General features: G+C 48.4%; 2 protein-coding genes across 2 annotated transcripts in view; one reads left to right on the top strand and one right to left on the bottom strand.

Annotated features, from left to right (window-relative positions):
• LOC144120391 (gonadotropin-releasing hormone receptor-like) overlaps window positions 1-23,621 on the top strand; it is a 656,327-nt gene that overhangs the window by 60,730 nt on the left and 571,976 nt on the right. The window lies entirely within an intron of this gene.
• On the bottom strand, window positions 177-21,817 carry LOC144119451 (uncharacterized). The gene is made up of 6 exons (XM_077652054.1): window positions 21,707-21,817; window positions 20,929-21,240; window positions 4,043-4,175; window positions 2,907-3,364; window positions 1,629-1,817; window positions 177-922 (listed from the first exon to the last, which is right to left on the bottom strand). The coding sequence occupies exons 1-6, from the start codon at window positions 21,815-21,817 to the stop codon at window positions 731-733; spliced, it is 1,395 nt and encodes a 464-aa protein (XP_077508180.1). The 3' UTR covers window positions 177-730.

The raw sequence follows: 23,621 nt of genomic DNA, 5'->3' as shown, positions 1-23,621 counted from the left end.
TCGTGTCTCCTTGCCTAAACCCCTTCCTTATTGGAATTTTATTGCTGACTTTATGGAGGACTATGGTAGCTTTACAGTTTCGTATATGTATCGTACGTCTAAAGGGAATAGGCACACATTGCAGCAAGGTGCTGTGCCGACGAAGAAAAGAGCCCCTCGGCAGTTTATTCCTTTCCTTTTTAAAGGCCACGAAACGAAAGAGGGGAAGGGGAACGAGGGAGGGAAAGATGCGGCCCGCCGTTCTCGGGCTGATAAGCTGCTATCTGATACATCTTCTCTTCTGTATAAAAAACAAAAAACAAAAAGACAAACTACGATATTTGGCGGAAACTGCAGTCATAGTGAAGTCGTCGAGGTTCCGCACGTTGCCTGGTTGATTTCCGCGGACCTGACGAGGTGAGATCGTTTTCATGCGTAGCTGCTTTTGGATCTTCGATGTTCTGTCTGTGCCGTGGAGATTGTTCTTGCGAGATGTCGACGTCCCGGCCTGTCTCCTGAGCCGCGTGCGTCGGATGCACCATGTTTTGTCGGTCTGTATGTGCGTGTCCTCCCGGGCGGTCGATATCCTGGTCTTTGTCGCTGAGACACTGTTTTCCCAGGCTGTCGACGTCCTGATCCCTCTGCATACTTTCATCGCCTCCGGGAATGTGCAGCAAGTGTTGCCTGTTTCGCCTCAAGAGCCGCTGGTTCTCAGTCTTCACCACGTACGACCTCGGTGCTGCTTTCTCGATTACTGTTGCTGTGCGTGACCAGTTGTCGCCGTGCACACGAACTGAACTGCCCTCTTTGAGAGGTGGCAGTACCTTTCCCCTCGAAGATTGGCAATGCTTTCGCACTGGGACACTAGAATCCTCGTTGTATTCAGGCAGGGAAGTGCGGAGGCGTCGGCCTTGCAGCAGTTCGCCCGGAGAGCGGCCATCTTCTAAGGGAGAAGAACGATAGGCTAAGAGACCCAACCAAAAGTCACCGCGTGACTCATTCGTCTTCTTAAGGGTGCGCTTAATTATCTGAACCCCCTTTTCCGCAAGCCCATTTGACCTTGGGAATTCTGGACACGATGTGATGTGCTGGAAGTCGTACTTCTGCGCAAACAAACGAAATTCTCGCGATGAAAACTGGGGCCCGTTGTCAGTCCACACTTGCACCGGGATGCCGTACCGTGAGAAAATGGCCGATATCTTGGCTATGACCTCTTTTGCCGCTGTGCCTCTTAGCTTCTCTACTTCAGGGAAATTTGAGTGGGCATCGTACACTACGACATAAGCGGCTCCACCAAACTGGCAGAGGTCAATTCCTACGCGGTACCATGGCCTATCCGGGGTGGGCTGCATGAGCAAGGATTCCCTCTGCTGGTTGTACGCATACTTTTGGCAAGTACTGCACACTCGCACGAACTCGTCAATGGCACTGTTGAGCGCAGGCCAGAATACCAATCTCCGCGCTCTGGCTTTGCATTTATTTAGTCCAAGGTGCCCCTCGTGAATCCTCTGAAGAATTTCTGCTCTCATAGATTTAGGTATGACAACTTTAGAGCCCTTGAGCAGTATTCCTTCTACCACAGACAGCTCTCTGGCAAACGGCTTCAGTTCACCGTCGATGGCAGCCCCTTGTGAAATTCGCTGTCTCACCTCGCTTAAGTACGGGTCATCCCTGATTTCCTTTTCCAGACGCTCTTTCATTGGCGTGCTTACGATGCTGGAGACGACCTGTACGGCATGGATGTCGCAGTCTGCTTCTGATGAGGCACTCGACGCCTGCGTTGGCACTGGTGCACGTGACAACATGTCCGCCAGCAGCAAGTCTTTGCCAGGAACGAACTGCAACGTATAATCATATTGTAGCAGCCTAATAAAAAAACGCTGCAATCGCGGAGGCATGTCTGCAATGTTCTTTTGGGAAATTGCAAGCAAGGGCCTATGGTCAGTTTCGATCAGTACCCTGCGGCCATAAACAAAATGATGGAACTTTTCGCATGCGAACACTACCGCAAGCGTTTCCTTTTCAATTTGCGAATAGCGGGTTTCGCTATCTGTTAGGGTCCTTGATGCGTACGACACTGGTCGCCAGTCACTGCCATATCGCTGCAGTAGTGCAGCGCCCAAACCAGTCCCCGAAGCGTCCGTAGTGATCTTGGTTTCCTTTGCTTCATCAAAAAGCGCGAGTAATGGAGGGTTTGTCAGTGCGTCGCAAATTTCTCTCCATTCACGCTGATGCGCCGCCGTCCATTCAAACATGACGTTTTCTTTTAAGAGTGTCCGCAGTAAGACTGTCTTATCACTCAGTGACGGGACGTACTTGCGAAAGTAGTTAACAACGCCCATCATTCTGCGCACTGAATGCCTATCTTGCGGCGCCGGCAGCGAAAGGACGCTTTCAACTAAGTTGCGACCGGGACGAACGCCTTGCTCACCTATTACGTCGCCCAAGAACGCAATTTCTTTCAACCCAAACACGCATTTCTGCCTGTTAAACGTCAAGCCCGCCTGTGCTGCCCGCGTTAGCACGGCATGGAGGCGCTCGTTATGCTGCTTCTCACTGTCACCCCACACTAGAATATCATCAATGTATATGCGGACGCCTTCCAGTCCCTCGAAGATTTCAGTTAGCGTTTTCTGGAAAACTTCGCTCGCTGATGAAATTCCAAAAGGAAGACGCAAAAATCGGTAACGCCCAAATGGTGTCGCAAAAGTACACACCCGCGATGTAGCTTCGTCTAATGGGATTTGATGGAAACCTGCATTTGCGTCTAGCCGGGAAAAAAACTTTGCACCCGACAGCTCTGCCTCAATCTCTTCCCTTGTTGGCATTGGATAGTGCTCGCGTTTGATGTTCTTGTTGATTTCCCTTGGATCCATGCAGACACGAAGCGCTCCATCTTTCTTACGCGCTATCACCAAAGGGCTTACCCATTCTGTGGGCTCATCCACCTTTTTGATAATGGCAGCCTTTTCCATGCGCTCCAGTTCTTGTCGAAGAGGGTCCCGGAGGGCCAAAGGTACTCTTCGTGCTGGATGCACTACTGGGACAGCATCCGCCCGCAGGACCATCCGGTACTGCCGTCCAACACACCCCGTACCCTGGAACAAGTCTGGAAAGGCTTTCTCCGGTGCTGTCTCATTCCATTCCACCGAATCCACAGCTTTCGGCACTAGCCCAAACTGCTGACATGTCTGCAGCCCTAGTATGGCCTGCCGACCCTTCTTGACCACGAAGAAGGTCACAACGTGTGCCACACCGTTGAGAACAAGGATCTCTCTATCCACTCCGACATGCTTGATAGCACTGCCGTTGTACGCCTTCAGCACTGCAGTGCTTTTCTGGAGGCTCGCGGTGTTTTTCAAACGACGGTAATGAGTTACAGGAACTATGTTTGCTTGTGAGCCTGTGTCAACTTTGAATCTAATTTCTTTGCCGCGTATGTTTCCGCTGACCGTCCAGTCTGCACCGGCCCCGTCGCTGATTCCGCACACTCCGATATCTAAAATATCGAACCCGTCCTCCATCTTATCTTCTTTTACTTCATCTACCTGTCTGCTCTGGCGGCGCCTGCAGCATACCGCAAAATGATTCGGCTTCTTGCAAGCATAACATATCTTTCCATACGCCGGGCAGTCTCCTTGCGCATGAGCCCTGTTGCATTGTCGACATCGAAAAGGTTTCCGGTCATGCTCCCGTTTGTGGGCGTAGTCTACTTGTAGGGTGTCATTCGACCAAGCAGCATTTTGCCGCGCCGAGACCTCGGCCGCTTTGCACATCTGCTCCGCCTTCTGTAAGGTTAGGTCCTTTTCTTGTAGCATTTTCTCCCTTATCTTCGGATTGTTAGTGCCGAAAACAACCTGATCTCTTATCATAGATTCTTCGAGCGTGCCGAAATTGCATAGCTTCGCCTGTTTCTTTAACTGCCGCAGATATTGCTCAAAAGGCTCTCCTTCATCCTGCACGCGGAGGCGAAAAACGTGTCTTTCGTAAACTTCGTTTCCTTCATCCACACAGTACGCCTCAAACTTGCGCAGCACTGTCTGGTAGTCTTCCTTGCTCTCACCTGCTTCGAAGGAGAAGTTGTTATAGACGTCGAGAGCCTCTTCACCCGCGGCGCTGAGAAGGATTGCCGTCTTGGCGGCTTCCGATCTGGGCGGTGTAGTTGGCGTAGCCGTGAAGAAAAGCTCCAGTTTTTGCTTGAACGTGTGCCAGTTTCTTCGTAGGTTTCCGGAGAACTGTAGCGGCTCTGGAGGCTTGACAATATCCATATCGGCGGGGCTTCGGCACTTCTGACACCATGTATCGTACGTCTAAAGGGAATAGGCACACATTGCAGCAAGGTGCTGTGCCGACGAAGAAAAGAGCCCCTCGGCAGTTTATTCCTTTCCTTTTTAAAGGCCACGAAACGAAAGAGGGGAAGGGGAACGAGGGAGGGAAAGATGCGGCCCGCCGTTCTCGGGCTGATAAGCTGCTATCTGATACAGTATATATATCTCCCAGTACTTTGACTTCATCATCATCATCATCAGCCCTACTACACCCACTGCAGGGCAAAGGCCTCTCCCATGTCTCTCCAATTAACCCTATCATTTGCCAGCTGCATCCACCCTTTGCCTGCGAAGCTTCTTAATCTCATCCGCCCATCTAACCTTCTGCCGCCCCCTGCTACGCTTACCTTCTCTTGGAACCCACTCCGTTACCCTTAAAGACCAGCGGTTATCTTGCCTTCGCATTACATGCCCTGCCCAAGCCCATTTCTTTCTCTTGATTTCGACTAGGATGTCATTAACCCGTGTTTGTTCCCTCACCCACTCTGCCCGCTTCCGATCTCTTAACGTTACACCTATCATTTTTCTTTCCATGGCTCGCTGCGTTGTCCTTAACTTAAGCTGAACTCTTTTCGTTAGCCTCCACGTTTCTGCCCCGTAGGTGAGTACCGGTAAGATTATGCTGTTGTACACTTTCCTCTTGAGGGAAATTGGTAAACTGCCACTCATGATCTGCGAGAATTTGCCATATGCGCTCCACCCCATTCTTATCCTTCTAGTTATCTCCCTCTCATGATCCGGATCAGCTGTCACTACCTGCCCTAAGTAGACGTATTCCGGCACAATTTCTAGGCTCTCGCTGCCAATTGTGAACGGTTGTTCCCTTGCTAGGCTGTTGAACATTACCTTGGTTTTCTGCAAGTTAATTTTTAGACCCATCGATCTGATCTGCCTGTCTAACTCGTTGATCATGATTTGCAGTTCACCTCCTGAGTGACTCAGCAAGGCAATGTCATCAGCAAATCGCAGATTATTTAGGTATTCTCCATTTATTCTTATTCCCAACTGTTCCCAATTCAGGCCTCGAAATACCTCTTGCAAACATGCGGTGAACAGCATTGGCGAGATCGTGTCTCCTTGCCTGACGCCCTTCCTTATTGGAATTTTATTGCTGACTTTATGGAGAACTATAGTAGCTGTGCAGTTGCTATATATATCTTCCAGTATTTTGACATAAGGCTCTTCTACCCTCTGATTACGCAATGCCTCTATGACTGCTGAGGTTTCCAATGAGTCGAATGCTTTCTCGTAATCAATGAAAGCTATATATAGAGGTAGGTTATATTCTGCGCATTTCTCTATCACCTGATTGATGGTGTGAATATGATCTATTGTAGAATATCCTTTACGAAAGCCTGCCTGATCATTTGGTTGATTAAAGTCTAACGTTGCCCTGACTCTATTAGCGATTACCTTAGTAAATACTTTGTAGGCAACGGATAGTAAGCTGATCGGCCTGTAATTTTTCATGTCCTTGGCGTCTCAATTCCTATGAATTAAGATAATGTTTGTATTCTTCCAAGCTTCTGGTACAGTCGAGGTCATAAGGCATTGCGTATACAGGGTGGCTAGTTTTTCTAGCACGATGTCCCCTCCATCCTTCAACAGATCTGCTGTTACCTGATCCTCCCCAGCTGCTTTTCCCCTTTTCATTGCTTCTAAGGCTTTCTTTAATTCATCTTTCGTTACTGGCGGGATGACGCATTGCTGTGCACTGCTGTCTTTCTCATTAGCGTTCTGATTACATTGGCTACTGTACAGGTCTGTGTAGAACTCTTCGGCTACGTTAACTATCTTATCCATATTGCTAATGACATTCCCCTCCTTCTCTCTTAACGCATACATCTGGTTTTTAACTATGGATGAAGAAGGGCGAAGACAGGACGGTTCCTCTTCACCGCTTTTAGGCTACCTCCGTTCTTTAGAGCATGCTCGATTCTCTCCATATTAAACTTCGTTATGTCGGCTTCCTTGCGCTTATTTATTAAATTCGATAGCTCTGCTAGTACTATTCTGTCTCTAGTGTGAGACGCCCTCATGCTTTGACGTTTCTTAATGAGATGTTTCGTCTATTGAGAGAGGTTGCGGGTATCCTGTCGAGCCATCCTACTGCCTACTTCTACTGCGCACTCCGTGATGATAGCTGTCAGATTATCATTCATTGTATGAAAATTAACGCGACAGTGGTAAGGAGCTCGTGTCGCACAAAAGCGGGTGTGGTCGGCGTCGGCCGTTAGCGGAAAATCCCTCCTCCTCTTCGTGAGGGAAAAAGTCTGGAGGACGCTTAAGATTCGTCGTTAAGAGTGAGACGCGACAGCGTGTTGCAGAGTTGCCAAGGAGTGCACGGAACGCTATCGCCCATTCGGCGCGACGCGTGGCCCGTTGGAGAATTTAAGGAAAGGATACCTGTCTCACATATATCGGTGGACACCCGAACCGGGCCGTAAGGGAAGGAAAATGAAATGAAAATTGATTTTAAGGAAAGGAAATGACGCCTGTCTCAATTCTCGCTGGACACGCATACCGCGCCGTAAGGGAGGGAAAATCTTTCATTACAGCGCGGTTGAAGTGTCCACCGAGATGCGCCATTTTTAGCTCATGACCAACGCCGCCGACGACACCAGCGTTTCTGCGACACAAACTCCTTAACGCTATCGCGTTAAAATCCCTTCTCCTCCTCGCAATGTACGCCACTGCCCCAACAGATAGCGCGCGAGAGCAGCGCAAGGAAATTAAGAGACGCCTGTCATATATTTCTGTGGACAACGCGGACCGCGCCACAAGGGAAGGAAAATTAAATGAAAATTGGTTTTAAGAAAGTAAGTGAGGCCTGTCTCATATATCTCTGTGGACACCCGAACCGCGCCGTAAGGGAAGAAAAATGAATTGAAAATTGATTTCAAGGAAAGGAAGTGACGCGTCTGACACATCCCTCGTTCGGGCGCAGTGGGTCGGTGCGGCAGGAATCACGCGGTGAGCGGCGAACAACGCAGCGCACATCCAAAGCGCGTTCACCACGAAGCTTGAGGCTTGCTGCCCGTTCGTTCGGCGCGGAAGCTATGCTCGCGTTCGTGGCATCGGGTTTGTCGAGAACGATGTGCCGGCGAACTACGACTGAGTTCTGCGCGTTTCGGCATGGCGCCCGGCAGCGCTTCTACGTGGTTGACCTCTCCGCGCGTCTGTTTCACCGTACGTAGCTGAGCGATTTGTCTAACGGGCAAGGCGTCGCGCCGAACGGGCAATGGCGTTCCGTGAACTCCCTGGCAGTGCTGCAATAAGCTGTCGCGTTCCACTCTTAAAGGCGAAGCTTAAAGGGAAGCTGAAACGGTTTTCAAATCGCATAAAACGCTGTGGTTGGGAAGAAAGGACCTTGAAAATCATGTGTGTAATTTTTTTCCCGATTCTATCCGCAGAGTTGCAATCGCTTCTTAAAAACCCTCCGCCGGCACGCCCTCGTCGCTTCCGGAAGCGCCGGGTGGGGGGACGGCAGAGACTGAGAACTGGCGGAAGTGACGCCATTCACGGAGAGTCCGCCGGCTGCGCCTGCTTCTCTGCGGCCCGCGCTTTGGCGAACCACAGATCAACACAATCTTCTGCCATCGCCGTTTACTTTCTCTCGTTCGGGCGTTCCGTGTAATGCTCGAAGCCTGTATATTAACCAGTTTTGGCATGGTACTTATTTCGAACAGCGCTGAGCACACAGCGTGGTAGAATCCGTCGGTTGTTCTCACCCAGCCTCTTCCACGTTAACCAGACTATCTTGTGGTACGCAGCATGCCGAAACTGCCTGCACAAAATATGTGCATCAATATTTCTCTTTTCGTTATATTGCTTTCTTACCTGTTTGTAAACTCTATGCCTTTTCCAGCTGGTTCACATCCATGCTGAGCTAAGGCCACTTCCAGCACTGTCTTTGAGGCACACAGTTTTGAACTTCAGTAGAGTCAGTTCTTGGGCTAGTTGGTAATCTTGGCTCACGTTCATAGCATTCCAGCGCCACGGCACATAGCCAAAGAAAAGAAGACGGAAAAGAAGAAACGGCTATGTGCCGTTGCGCTGGAATACTATGAACGTGAATCAGTCTTGAACTCTTTGAGCTCGTTACGCACTGTGTGCCTTTTGGGTTTGTCCTGATTGCTTGCAGCTCATGGCAGCACAAGCAATTCTCTTAGTCCTTCATCAGCGCGCAGCACATGCCGCTGCACCTAACTGAACAAAAACCGATTATATCAACCTAGTATACTTGAGCAATGCAAACATTTGCATTCATGAGCGCTTGGTCATGGCTGACGATCGACAATGGCGCCAGAATTCATGCAAATCTGTCCTTGAGTCCGAACGGCAAAATTGTCGAGCCGCGGTACGCATATATCTGCGATAAGTAATTCTGCTGGTTACCTCGATACGCAACAACAACAACTATATATATATATATATATATATATATATATATATATATATATATATATATATATATATCTCGCAGCACGCTAGTTTTGATGAGCAGCACTGAGAGCTCCGGAACGCAGCCATAATTATTATTCAAAAGCGTGTTCAGCATGCAAAAAAAAAACAACGCACGGGGGTAAGTGCAGAATTTTTATGGTTGAACAGTAGCCCGAACACGCGACAGAAGGAAAGCGAACACGGGAGCTTCCTCCCGGTCGCCTCGTCTGTTCCCTCTGCAGTACAGCAGTGAACCTACTCTAACTCATCCAGTTTGGCATTCTTTTGTAGTTCTAAAAGGCCTTCGGGAGTAATTAGGCAAGTAACTATAATTAAATCAACAAACAAATGCTTTACCCCGTGCGACTCGTGTAAGCATGCCGGTGATCTGAACTACATCACGCTTACAGGAGTTACAATAAGTTGGTGAAGAGAAAAAGAAACAGCGAAAAAAGATGCAGGAACAGAAGACGCGCACAGACTGTCGCCGGAAAGAAGATGGTGGCCAGGGTTTTATGCAGCAGCGGTACACGACAACGTTTCAGCGCAATTTACTTTTTTTTATTGCCACTTGCACCTACACAAAAGATATGCACGTGCATGCACCTATGCAAAACATACGTATCACTCGAGATTTGGTTTTCGTGTTACCCTGGTAGGACGGGAAATGCTCATACTGGATTAACGAAATTTCCGGCTTGCAGGCGCCGCCATGTCGCTTCTCTATTAGCTTGTTATCAGGCGGTGACACCAGTTTTCTCTTATGTAGTCTGTAGTTCACAACGATTTCGGAGTAGGTTATAGCGCGCGCTCGTCCAGGTTCCGACAGTGCGGCGGTTCCACGGTTACCCGGAAGCAGAGAATATGGGAATGCGCCGACTACCCCGGAGTCGACGAAGATATTGATAGCAGGGAAAGCTGGGAAGCCCTGCAGCGCAGCAAAGAACCCGCTCGGCAAAAACAAGCCGATCCGCCTGGCGGCTGATTCCGCGAAGAGATAAAATCTCTTTGTTAGCCTTTATTCACGGAGGCTCCGGCCCGCGCCCTCCCGGCCTGCGTGCCGGGGGCGGTCAGTAATAAAGGGTCTCCATTTCCGGTGGAAATAAAAGCTGTCATCCACCCATTTATCCACTGGAGATTTCCAACACGTGAAGATGTCGCGACTTGACTTTCGCTGCCGGCGCACTCCGCGACGTCCTTGGTTCCGCCGTTTTCAGAAGCTGCTGATGGCTCGAACATGCATGGCGAAACTCCAAACTGTCCAGTACTGCTTGAATTATCCATAATTTCCAAAACGCAGTCCGTAAAAGCCAGCTGAAGCAACGCGCTACGCAGCAACGCCATCGGTGCCGGCCGGATGACGTCATGACGGTCATTGACCAATCGCGGGCAAGAGCGGCGTTCGCTTGGCGCTCTGAGGCTATGGGGCGCGTTTTCTTCTAAAAAACAGCTTTTTACGCTTATTTCCGCTCTTTTTGAAGGAGATATTCTTTTTCAGTGGACTAAAAGCTACAAAATGACGTTGAGAACTCATTTTTTTGGAAAAGTGCTTCAGCTTCCCTTTAAGCGTCCTACCGCAGCGGTGGCCTAGTGATTGAGCATCCGCCTCGCATGCTGTAGGTACGCAGTTCGATCCGCAGTGCCTCCGGGTACTCGCCGGTGATACAATGGGTACAAGCTTCCCCTGGACTGGTGCTCGGTTTAATCAGGGCGAAATGCTTGGGAAATGGGTCCTTGACCCCTCCGTGAACAAACGAAAATACCTTGTGGCATGGCGCTGTTTGGTCGTAGATGCCCTTGCGCCGTAAAAATTCACCATCATCAGCTTAAGCGTCCTCCAATTTTAAAATTGTCTTCCTCAGTTAAAGCCGGATATCTCTTCTGCAGCGATCTTCTGAATTCCTCTTTTTTCCCTCCAACCACTAGCTCGTTAATGGACTTCCTCTTTACTAGTTTCTTCTGTTCCGTCTTCAAGTCTAAGATAATTCGGGACCTTACCATTCTGTGGTCGTTACAACGCACCTTTTCGAGGACGGCCACATCCTGAATGATGCCAGGTTTAGCGCATAGTATGAAGTCGATTTCATTTTTAGTCTTACCATTGGGGCTCTTCCAGGTCCACTACCTGTTTTCTCGTTTGCGGAGGAAGGTATTCATGATCCGTAAATTATTTCTATCCGCGAATTCGACTAATAACTCTCCCCTGCAATTTCTAGAACCTAGCCCATAGTCGCCTACCGCCTGGTCGCCAGCCTGCTTGTTGCCCACCTTCGCATTGAAGTCGCCCATCAGTACAGTGCACTGTGATTTTACTTTGTTCATTGCCGATTCCACGTCCTCATAGAAGTTTTCAACAGCCTGGTCATCATGACTGGATGTAGGTGCGTAGGCGTGCACCACTTTCATCTTGTACCTCTTATTAAGCCGAATTAAGATAGCTGCCATCCTTTCGTTAATACTATAGAACTCCTCTACGTTGCCAGCTATATACTAATTAATAAGGAATCCCACATCTAGTTCTGTTACCTAGAGGGAAAGCTGGCGCCCCATCTTTGGGAGTTTGGATCAAGCTTTTTTGAGGCCACCTGAGCAACCATGGGCGCTATAAGCATCATGGGACGGAGAGCTACAGACTGAAGAACCGCAAATTTTGGCAAAAAACTAATGCGAAAATAAACGTTGTTTGATGATCTAGAATGTCCTTTCATTCAGTATCCTGTCTATAAATTGCAACAAACGAGCCTAAAAAGCATGCAAGTGTAAAATTTGCCCAAAATAAGAGATGGCTTGCTCTCCTATTGGCGAAGCATTGCGTACCACAAAAAGCAATATTTCATGCTTAACAGGGCCAATTTTAAACACAAATATGTTTAGAAAAAATCTTGTTGCTTACCCACGTCAAGAGGTTTTATGATGGCATTTCGGAAAACAGAAATCTTTTATTGGCGTCGTGTGCAGTGGCGTTTTCGCTACTATTGCTTTTGCGCACTGCGTTCGCGCCAAAGACGTCTGCGCGCGGTGCGCGCCGTGAACGGAATGAGACATATCTCAGTACCGCTACTCTGTGTTCCAGAAAAAATCCAACCGTCCGGCACTAAGTAGCTCATCGGTGCAAGTGCTTTGAGCATCCATGGTGGCTGAGGTGCAGCACCGCTAGCTTTCCCTCTAGTTAATACTGAGAAACCCTATGCGAGCCACCGCGTGGTGGTTATGGACGCGTGCGGTCGTACTGTGTCTTTTCATTCGGTTGCCTTTTATGCGGTGGCCCATACTCCCGAAATCCTGATAAAAGTATCATCGTCGTCCAGTTGCGGGCACGCACTAAGCGCGATAACGTCCTCGAGAAAGCGGAAAAGGCTCGTTTCACGAACAGCAACATCGGTCTTCAGAGCCCGTCTACATAAACGAGCACCTATGTCCAGCACTTAAAAAACTTCTGGCCATGACTGTTAAGAAGTAGTACGAAAACAGTTGGAAGTCCGTTTGGACAAGCAATGGAAAGATCTACGCAAGGCAGGCCGATGGCATGCCGGCAGTACAAATCCTCAGTGAAGCTGACATCGATAAAATCTTTTCAGGCCGGGCTAGGGCTGTGTCTTCATCTTCTAACAGTGACTGAAGTATTTTGACAGGCTTATCTACTGGCACAAAAGGTAACAAAGGATATACACAAAATGCCAGTACAGCTCAATTGCCTCAAAAGACTAAAACCTGATGGCACATTATCTTTTCTTCACCTAAATGCCCGTTCGCTGGAATATAAGCATGATTTCTAACTCCTGCTTAATTCCGTAGATATCAAGTTTGATGCTATTATGGTATCCGAAACCTGGTATACTGAAGATTCCTGCTCGTTTAATCATCCGGCTTATAATAGCTTTACACCTTGCCGTCAACGTAAAAGGGGCGGCGGTTTGGTGCTCCTTTTTAAACTTTGTTTTAACGTGCATATCGTCGAAGAATTTTCTGAGTCAAATGAAAATTACGAGGGATTGACTGTTCGTGATGCTTGCAGATTTTTCACCCTGGTTTATCGTCCACCACACGCAAACGTCGCAATTTTTTTTTGCGTTTTGTGAACATTTTTCTGAATTCATACCTTTAAATAAGTACTCATTATTTCTTGGTGGCGATGTAAAAATTGACATGCTTGTCAATTCCACCTATCGAACTGGTCTGCATATGGCTTTGTTAACCTCATAAATGAGCCCTCAATTATAACATCATCCTCGCAAACTCTAATTGATGTATTTGTTACAAATGTTGATAAACCTGCAATCTCTGGAACTCTTGTATGTGATATTAGCGATCACTTTCCTATTTTCGTATTTATTCAAGATAAATATGCCCCCAGGACAGACAGCTCACCTCCCTTGCTTTTTCAAAACATCACCGATACTTCTTTGAACAGTTTTTGCACGGATATTCAAGCGCACGACTGGACTCATGTTCTTGAAAAAACTGATGTTAATTCCATGTATGACGCTCTCATGTCAGATATTACAATTCTGTACAAAAACATTTCCCGTACGTGTCACGCGTAAATAACAAAAACTAACGGAAGCCATGGATTACAAGCTATCTTCTAGCTCAAATTAAAATAAAAAATAAGCTATACTGGAACTTCGTAAAATCAAAGGATGTGCCAGAGCTTCAAACGTTTAAATGCCAAACTTACGCATGCCAAGCATCAGTATTTGATGGCGCATTTCAATGATGCAATTAGAAATACTGATTTGCTGTGGAAGCGTTTAAACAGTCTTCTAAGATGCAAAAGACAAACTGTACTTACAAGCATGAGGGTGGGTAGTACAGATGTGACTGGCAGGGCGCTCTCTGATATGCTGAATGATCACTTTATTGGTGTGAGTGCCTCAAGCAGACTGCCGGCAATAAGTTCGGTCCCACTTGCCGGACGAATTTCAGTCAGTAATAAGCATGGTATTTTTTCCCACAACTGCGACAGAAATTACATCTGCATTTCAGGTAATGAAAAATTCTAAATCACTGGATATCAATGACATGCAGATTTCTCCAGTTAAGTATGTCCTTGATATGATTGCGCCTGTCTTATGCCAACTATATAGCCTGCGTCTAGAATGGAGCTGTTTTCTCAGGAACATGCAGATTGCAAAAGTGGTGGCCGTATACAAAGGAGGTGATAAAAATAACATAAATAACTTTCGTCCCATCTCCATACTGCCTATATTTTCAAAAGGTTTGAAAAAGATAATGCACACGCGTCTATACAGTTTCCTAAACAAATTCTCTCTGGTCTCGCCGTATCAGTATGGCTTCGTGAAAGGAAAATCCACGGAATCAGCACTATTCGCTGAAAAGGAACGCATAATTGACGCCTTTGAACGTAAAGAACTTGTACTAGGTCTGTACATTGATTTTTCAAAAGCGTTTGACTGTGTCCATCATGAAACCTTATTGTCTAAGCTGGAGGACTACGGAGTGCGCTGCAGTGCAAATCTTCTTCTTTATTCATATCTTCATAACAGGTGCCAACATGTAAATCGAAATAACCATAATTGTAACATAAAAAGCATCCCTTCCGGCGTACCGCAAGGGAGTATCCTTGGGCGTTTGTTATTTATATTAATGATATTTTTTCCCTGCATGACGCCATATCACGGGTTGGTTACGCGGATGATACTGCGATGTTTTTCAGAGGGGCAAATATTGATGATTTAATTACTCTGCAAACCATGCACTGTCATTTGTTAGCGACTGGTCGCAAAGAAATCATTTACGGTTGAACGCTGAAAAGACACAGGCTATTCTTTTCCGCACTATGAACACAAATGTTAACCCCGAAGGTAAGATACTTTTAGACGGTGTGGAAGTAAGTATTGTTAACGAAATTAAGACCCTTGGCGTAACATTTTCTGAGACCCTTACGGGGAATAAGCATGTTGAAGTACTCTGCAATAAACTTAACAAGGTTTGCGGGATACTAAACAGACACCGCCACTTCCTAACAACCGCAGTTAAACGCGTAATTTATAACGCACTATTTCTGTCTACACTAAACTACTGCCATCTAATCTGGTCAACTACATCTAAGGAAAACATAGGGAAACTTAAAATCTGTCAGAAACGTGCCTTGCGTGCAATTGCTATTATTCCATGTCATGCGCATACTTCTGATTACTTTCATCACTTTAAACTTCTTCTCATAGAATCCATCTATCTTTTTAGTCTCACATCTACATATCGCTCGTCCGTTTTGGCGTGTAATCGCAGCTTCCTGGACTTAATAAATCTTCGACCCCCCATTTCATTCTACAATACTCGTCGAAATGACTCATGGGTTGTGCCTTTCTGTCGTACAGATTATGGTCGCCAGTTCATTTCTTATCACGCAGCTGTTCTTTTAAATAACCTTGCGGCCATCGATGTCTGCCCGGAAAAGATGTCCAAATGAGCAGTTTATGCACAATTTCTTGCAGCTAACGCCTGATAAATTTTGTATGCTTGTGTTTGTACTTTTCGGTGTTCTTGATGTTTGTTACTTGTTGATTATTTTATTGTATGCTGTGTTTTTGACTGCCATGAAGTGTTCTGTACTGCTGCAGATTCTTTTTCTGAATAGTATTGAAAAGTTCTTTTATATGCATTGTGTTTAAGCTGAAGTGTATTTAACGAAATCTGCTTCTAACTTTTTGAAGCTAAATGTGTTTTTTCAAACTGCTGCTGAATTGTGCATGAGGGGGCCGGGCTTCATCAAGCCGCAATCATGCGGCTTTTCCCGCCACCCCCTCTTTCTCCTTGAGGTAGAAAATAAAGATTGGATTTGATTTGACTACACCGCATCGCCGACGCGCTCCGCTGCCCTGCTCCCGACGTGCCAGAGCCATCGGCATCGGAATTACGCGAGCAACCACGTGGCAGCGATGGACGCGCGCTGTCGTACGATGTCTTTTCATGCGGTTGCCTTTAAGGCGGCGTTAATGGATTTGTTTTCGCACGTTTATAGAATTTAGGCGAAAATTTTGTGTCATATTTTTCTGCTGACAGTCACTAAGAACGCACTTAAACCGCGATGCAAAATTGCTCGCGATTTATTTAAAGAGCCCTTTTGACCTGATGATACAGGGATTGCTGAAATTGGGTCACAACAGGGTCTTTTATCTGTGCGCCTTACATCGTTCCAATTCTGTATACTCAGCATAAAGGGGAACTGTTTTTGTGAAATATGCGACTCTCTTCTGTAGCTTCGACTGTATCGCCCCTTTCAACTATTTGCAGAAGTTTCTTAGTGAATTGTTGGAAGTGCACAAACTAAAAAATACTATAGTAAGAATAGCTTTCACTTTTCTGCGTCATGTACCACCCAAACTGAAGCGTGAGTGGGGCAATCCAACAATTTTGTGCAGTATTTCGTTTGAAAGGCATTCGTGGTCTCTGACAGACGCTGCAAAAGGGGCAGTTGCATAAATCAGAGCTGTTTTGTATTGGGTTAGCACTAAATGAGTCACTAGTGCTATCACTGGTGCACTGTATGGAATCCTTTCTCAAAAATTCGTGCCCGGATCAGAAGTAAAGGAGCTTTCATAATCAGAATAGCCGAGTTTTGGCGGCGGGTTTCGCTCCTTCGGTCTTGATTACAGTCGCTGAGACTCTGCTTCCGAAACCGAAGAATGGAACATGAAGGATCGATGGTAATCGTCGGAAGCACGATAAGCCTCTGGCTGTGCCATACTTGCACAAGACGTCACACGACATCTAGAAAGTGGCCAACAGGTATGGTGTGTCCAGTCTTTTTTCGGCACCCAAAAAGCTGGGAAAGTTAGGCCCACGCATTTGCAGATCCAGAAAAGGAGGATGCCAGGTATACATGGCACTCCGTTTGTGTAGTGTTCAACAGGCGTGGTATGTGCCGTTCCCATGATGTGCAGAAAGCTTTATATAGGCGAAACCGGCCGTCGCGTCAACGAACGGTTGGGGAAACATGCCCGAAATGTAAGTCATTTAAAGGACAAGTGCGCACATTTGGTTGCGCACGCAAGTGCAGATGATGCGTGGCTCGGTCGGATGAGACCAGGATTCCAGGAAAGAGTGGCGACAAGACTGTGCGTGTCAGCCTGCAAGCGCACTATATTAAGAGATATGGCAGCAGCTGCATCAGCACTGTGTCATTATCACTCTTCTCAGCAGAGGTCGAGTTTTTAGAAACAGCTAACGTTTCAGTTTTTGCATGTCTTGTTGCTTGCTTGTGTGTGCTATCACTTCCGCACGAGCGAACAATCTTTCCAGATTATTCGCTTATCTTCTTTTCACATCTGTTCCTCGCCTTATTTAAGGCGTGTGCCTTCCATCAATAAAATTCAGTTGGCAGTCAGCGTTTGTGTCGGGTCCTTTCTTCTTCGGTGGTTGCATGCTTTAGCGATGCTATTTTAGTGCAGCACTAAGTGGGTCACTAGCAAGGCGCCCCTGTCTAACGCAGCATCTAAGGAAAGGTGAGGACAGAACAAGAAGTGGAGGGGAGGAACGGAGAGGGAAGCAGTGGCTAGCATGCACATTGATTGGCAGAGGCGGAGAGGATCGCGTGATGCTGCTGCTCAGCTGGCGCCGCTAGGAGGAGAGGAAGGTCACGTGAGTCGCTCGGAGCGAGAAATGCAATATAAAACGGACTGATCCCGACCTTGCTTCACATATCCTTAGCGCTCACTTCACATGCGCGTTGCGCCGCCTTTAAACAGATGTGTATGTGTAGTGGGCGTCGTGATTATATTGTCGCATACTGGCGACGTTAGTCGAAGCAGTGAGGAAGACAGCCAAAAATTCATCTAAAAGGAAATTATATACTGGGCTGACCTGCGCCCAGAATGGACTGAATGACTCGGCTGCGGAGAAAGCAGTAAGCGTGCTTGGCGGTCGTCGAACAGAATCCCCAGTGCTCTCCGCCGTGGTCAATTTAAAGCTCATAGCGACCTTTCCAAACACAGCGTGCATACTTACTAGAAGATTCTGAAACAATGTGGAATCAGCTCTGCCAGGATGCGATCAATCGAGATAAATTTGGTCGCGTCTTGCATCACAAACAAAGCGATGAAACGGCGTGCCGGCAGCTCTGAATAATGAACAAACGCTACAAACATTCGCGGCAGTATAACCAACCCCCATACATAGCCTTTATTGATTACGAGGAAGAATTTTACTTAAAGGACACCTCAGCAATCATGCAGGCATTGCGGATCCAGGCCGTAGGAGTAGTATGTTAAAATACTGGAAAATACCGATAACGAGTGCACAGCTACCATAGTCCTTCGTAAAGACAGAAATAAAAATTCAGGGGGCACTTTGTTTTCCTAAAGTGCGGTGAGGCGAAAGTTTCGCAAGATAAAAGCAGTTCACAATTAGTAGCGAGGTATCAGAAGCGCTAAGGGAATACGTCTCCTTAGGGCAGGCAGCGACCGGTGATCCGGACCATTAGAGGGAAAATAACTTGAAGGATAAGAATGGGATGGAGCGCATATGGCAGGTTCTCTCAGTTTTATGAACGGCAGTTTCCTAAAGAAAAATTTTGTATGCTACAGCTGCATCTTACCTGTACTCGCCTACGGGGCTGAGACTTGGAAGCTTAAGAAAAGAGTTCAGCTTAAGTTAACGACAACGCCGGGAGCTATGGAAAGAAAATTGATAGGTGAAACGCTAAGGTACTGGAAGCGCGCAGAATGGGTGAGGGAAGAAGCGCGTAATAATATCGTCCTAGACGAAACCAAGTTAATAAAATGGGCTTGGACAGGGCATGTAACGCGAAGGCAAGATAACCGCTGGTCCTTTAAGGCTAACCGACTGGTGTCCAAGAGAAGGCAAGCATGGCAGGGGGTGGCAGATAGGTAGGCAGATGAGATTATGAAGTGTAGAAGCGTAAAATTATTGAAGCGTAGCTTGTTGGGCCGTTTGGTGCAAGGTGCAAAGTAGAACAGCAGACAAGGGTGCTTACACTAGAAAAGCAATTCACACGGACAACGCCCCAGACAAAACTGAAAATTTTACTTGAGTTCAAAATCGAGCAGAGCAGACCACACTTGCGCGTGAGCAGGCAACGCTGACAAAAAGAAAGCAAGAAAAGTAAAAGGAAAGGTCAGTCATTAAAAATACTGCTACATTGCGAGAGGAGACTATGTCCATTCATGAATCCGTATTCTTCAGAAGAAAATTTGAATGACGCATCATGACCCAATCACTGCCTAACATTTTATTCTAAAAGCTTCCTAGATTTCTCGTTCTATCTGCGTTTTGCTTCGGCGCATGATTTTCATACTGCTGAACAGCGGAGTTAAGTTTTGACATTTGTTGCAATTCTATGTGAAATTGGCCCTGATATTTTGCAGTGGTGTGCGATGCTGTCTTAACTGGTCATTAATGCATTGGCCAGACTGGCCGATATAGGCCTTACCACAAGACAGGGTTAGGGAATAAACAACGTTGAACATACATTAGGTGAAAAATGTTTAGTGCATGACTTTACATTCTTCGTGCTCTTTGCAGAGATTCGCAAATATAATGACAAAACTTTTGGCTTTGTGCATGTAAGTCGTAACAGCAGGCGTCAATTCTAAGTATTCATATTACGCTTAAAAAAGGTATGGAAGTCTTACCAAGCGCGTCCAGGAGCTTGATTCAAAGGTCGAATCCTTGTCAAATGTCCCAGCTGCCAGGAATGTTGATCAAAGGATTTGTAAAATTCAGGACAGTATTGACTACCTTGAGAACCCCTCTCGAAGGTCAAATGCACTCTTCTTTGGTATCCAGGATACTGACGAGTCTGAAAACTGGCAGGCCTTGGATCGTCTTGTTAGCGACTTTTGTACTGAGAAGCGTGGTGTCACTGCTTCTTCCATCGCCTGAGCTCATCAAGTCGGTCGCTTTTTGTCTGACGAATGTCGTCCTATAACTGCTAAATTTTATAACCACAAGAATGTAGAAGAAGCAGAACACGTTCTGGGGCAAGTTGGTGCATAGCTTTAGTAGATTAAGGGCACGAAAGACAGCACACGGACAAAGAATAATACGAGACAGGTGCTACTTGCAACAGTTTATTAATTTTATGGTCTACTTATTTATAGCCAAGAGAAAGAGAGAGAGAAGAACTTTATTTACCACTTGAGGGTTGGGAGTTAGGGCAGGTGGGCTGAGTGTGACCCCCAGGTGGGGGCGGCGTCTTGAGCCCACGAGACGAGTGCGAGTTGTGTCTTCTTGTCTCGTCTTGCAAGAAGTTGGGTCCCACCCTCCAAAGAGGGAGCTGGCAGTAAAGTTTGTGTGGGCGGGTTACCCTCGCATCCCTAGAGGATGTGTGCCCGAGTGGAAAACACTCCATGATCGCAATTAGGACAGACGGGGTCATATGCTCCGTCAGTGATGAGATATAGTCGATAATGGCTGAGAATAGAATTGGTATGCAGTCTGCGAAGCATGGTGGCTGGCGCTAGGTCGAGGTCGGGGTGGGGAGGCGGGTACACGCGTCTCGTCTCCTTGTAGAAGTTGGTGATTTCCGCCTAGTATAGGAGGGCCTCAGCGAGAGCATCCGGGTTCGATGGGTCGGGTGCCCGGTTGGTTAGGCCTCTGGCTAAACAGTCGACCCCCTCGTTCCCAGAATTCCCCGCGTTCGCAGGTACCTACACTAAGCTTACAGTGCGGTCGTGAGGGCAGCCGCGGAGGATGTGTGCGGCAGGTAGACAAATTGAGTTCGTCGAGAAATTTTGAATTGCTCGTTTAGAGTCACTGAAAATCGTGCGTGTGCGGGGATCTGCGATGGCCAGCGCGATCGCGAACTCTTCGGCAGCGGTGGGGGAGTGTGTGCGCACTGAGGCAGCGTTGATGAGGGTGGTGGTTGGCGTGGCTACGCAGGCCACGTATGTGTTGGAGTCGCATTTCGACGCGTCCACGTACATTGCGTGTTCGTCGGTGGAATACGTGTCGTCCAGAGCCAGGACCTTGAGTTTCCGGCGCGTATCGTGGCGGCCGGGCAACATGTTCTTGGCCATGGGTATGACGATCAGCAGACGTTAGACTTCAGTTGGAAGAGAAGTGAAGTGGATATCACCTATAGGGTTGATGTTAAGACGGTCGAGAATGTAAGACCGTGTTTGGTGCGAGAAAGGCGATGTATCTGGGCAGTCTTGTGTGCTTCTATAAGCTCTGTGAGGGTGTTGTATACCCCGAGCTGGAGCAGACGCTGCGTGCTGGCGAACTGGGGCAGTCCCATTGCCGCCTTGTACGCCGAACGGATTACGCTGTTTACGACCTCTTCATCTTTGCGGCGCAGGTGGTAATAGGGGAAAGAGTAGACAATCCTGCTAAGAAGTAAGGCTTGTGTGAGACGGCAGAGGTCGGTTTCCCGCATGCCTCTGCGGCGTGTGGCAATGCGGCGGATAAGGCCGTTCATCTGGTGGGCGGTGGTTCGGAGGCGTTGGATGGCTTCAGAGTTCTGCGTGTTGTTTTGCACCAGCATACCTAACACGCGGATGGTCTGCACGGGAGGTATGAGGTGGGTGTCGATGTGGAGTGTGATCGGCTCTTGAAGGTCGGGGATGGGTCGGCGAACCCGCCTATCTCGGATGACTGACAGCTCGGATTTAGTGGTAAAGCAAAAGCGTCGACGGTGTCGATTGCCTGTTGGAGTGAGTCCTGTATCTCCCCATCCGAGCCGGAGTTGGCCCAAAGGGTGATATCGTCGGCGATAGGGAGTGTTTCATATGGGGTATGGTGTCCAGAAGGGAGGTGAGGCCTTGCATAGTGATGTTAAAGAGGAACGGGGACAAGACGTCCCCTGGTGCCCATGGTGATCTGGTCATTGCAGAGGTCTCCAATGTGCAGTTCTGCAGTGCGATTGTGGAGAAAGTTGGCAATATAGTTGTAGGCGCGGGTGTCTGCATTCATCTGAGAGGTTTGTCAGTATAGATTGCGTGCGACACGTTGTCATACGCCTTACTGACGCCGAGGCCAAGAATGGTGCGCGTGGCGCGGATGGGACCCCGGCCGAGTATGTCGTGTTGTATCTGCCCCATGATGTCCTGGGTGGACAGTCCTGCCCGGAAACCATTCATGGTGGGGGGAGGAGGTCCTCCTTTTCTACGTGGGTGTGAAGTCTGTGTAGAATTATGATTTCCATAACCTTCCACTGGCAAGACGTGAGGGAGATGGGCCGGAGGTTGCCTAACTCGAGTCGTTTGCCTGGTTTGGGTATGAAGATTACCTTGGTATGCTTCCAGGAATCTGGAAGGCGACCTTCATGCCAGTGGTGGTTAAAAGGGTCCGCAAATGCTTCGACTGAGTGGTGGTCGAGGTTGCGTAGCATCTTGTTGGCGATGCGGTCGTCGCCTGCGGCCGCGGTAGTCTTGATGTGGTTCAGGGCGGCGCGGACTTACGACGCCATGATGTCTCCGTCCATGTTAAGGTTCTTAGATCTCGTGTATTCCCAGGGGAGGGGTATGTCTGTGGAGGTGCTGATGCATTTGTCTTTCAAGGTAACAAGGAGTTGCTCGTTGGTGCCTTGAAACGCGTGTATGACGCGGTTGAGATTCCTGTGGGATGCAGACTTGGTGTTTATTGGAGCAAGCAAGTGCTTGAGCAGAAACCGAGTGTTCTTGCATCCCAACTGCCCGTTGAGTGGGTCGAAAGTCTGGTGCCATTGCTCCTGACTGAGCTTGGAAGAGTAGGCTTCGATCTCTCGTTCGAGGCGAGCAAGGCGAAGCTTCAGAGGTCGGTTGTGTTTGCGTCTGAGCCAGCGAGCGTGGAGGCTGCGCTGGGCCTCCCACATGTGCATGAGTTTGGCGTCGGGGGTGGTGCCTGGGTGGTCATGGAGGTGGCGTTGGTGGCATCACGGAGCAGTGTCTCTCTCCATGTGTCGAGGTCGGTTATGGGGCTCTGCGGACGCTGAGCTCGCACGTATCAGAAAGCGTCCCAGTTGGTGTCTGCGACAGTGCGACGGGGGGCCTTGCTGTGTGTGTGGCAGCAAAGGTAGTGCTGAGAACATAGTGATCGCTACCTATGTTCATGCCGAGATTTTCCCAGCGCGCGTCTGGGATATTGCGGGCGAAAGTTAGGTCCGGACAACTGTCTTGTGTGACGCTGTTGCCGAAACGGGTGAGACGTTCGGGGTTGAGGAGTAGCGTGAGACCCAGTGTCTGGGCTGTCTCCCAAACCTTGGCTCCTTTGCGACCACAGGCTTTGCGGCGGTAGCCCCACTCGGCGTGCGGTGCGTCAGAGTCGTCCACTATAAGTAGCATCTCGTTCCGCGCCGCTGCACAGGCCTTGCGGAGGAGAGTGGCTATCTTAGCGCTCTTGTCACTTGGGGGGGGGGGGGGGGGGGGGGGCTGTGCACGTTTAAGATGTTGAGCGGGGAATGGGCTCGGCTGTTGGGAAGGACCCGCACGAAAGTGTTCGGAACATCGTTGTAGTCGAGGTCGAGCTGATTGGCTTTGAGGTTGCGGTGCACTAGGATGGCGGTACTCGGGCGGAGATCCGGCGCCACCGGTTGATTGTAGGCGGCATGGCTGGTGAGTTTGGTGTCAGTGTACTTTTCTTGGAGCGCGATAATGTGAGGTGTGTATGGCTGGGCCGGCAGAGTATGCTCCAAGGCTCTCCGCTTTGCCTTGAAGCCCCTGCAGTTCCCCTGCGATACCGTGATGGGCGCGCTAGCCATCGCGTTTCGTGCAGGGTTCGGGGCGCTGCGGAAGCGCTACGGCGGTTTTGAGAATACCGCCAGCACACGCGCGTGGCTGCACTTTCGGGCGCGGGAGTCGGACAAGGCGACTGAGTGCGCGGGGAGGTGCTGAGGTCGATTTGCGGGGGGCCCGTAAGGCGATGGAGACGGATAGTGAGGGTGTGGATATTGGCTGCCATGGCGGA

This window comes from Amblyomma americanum, chromosome 2, assembly GCF_052857255.1.
Source record: "Amblyomma americanum isolate KBUSLIRL-KWMA chromosome 2, ASM5285725v1, whole genome shotgun sequence".
Taxonomy (NCBI): Eukaryota; Metazoa; Arthropoda; class Arachnida; order Ixodida; family Ixodidae; genus Amblyomma; species Amblyomma americanum.
Note: the sequence above shows the minus strand (reverse complement) of the source record. Positions and strands in the feature narration are given on the sequence as shown.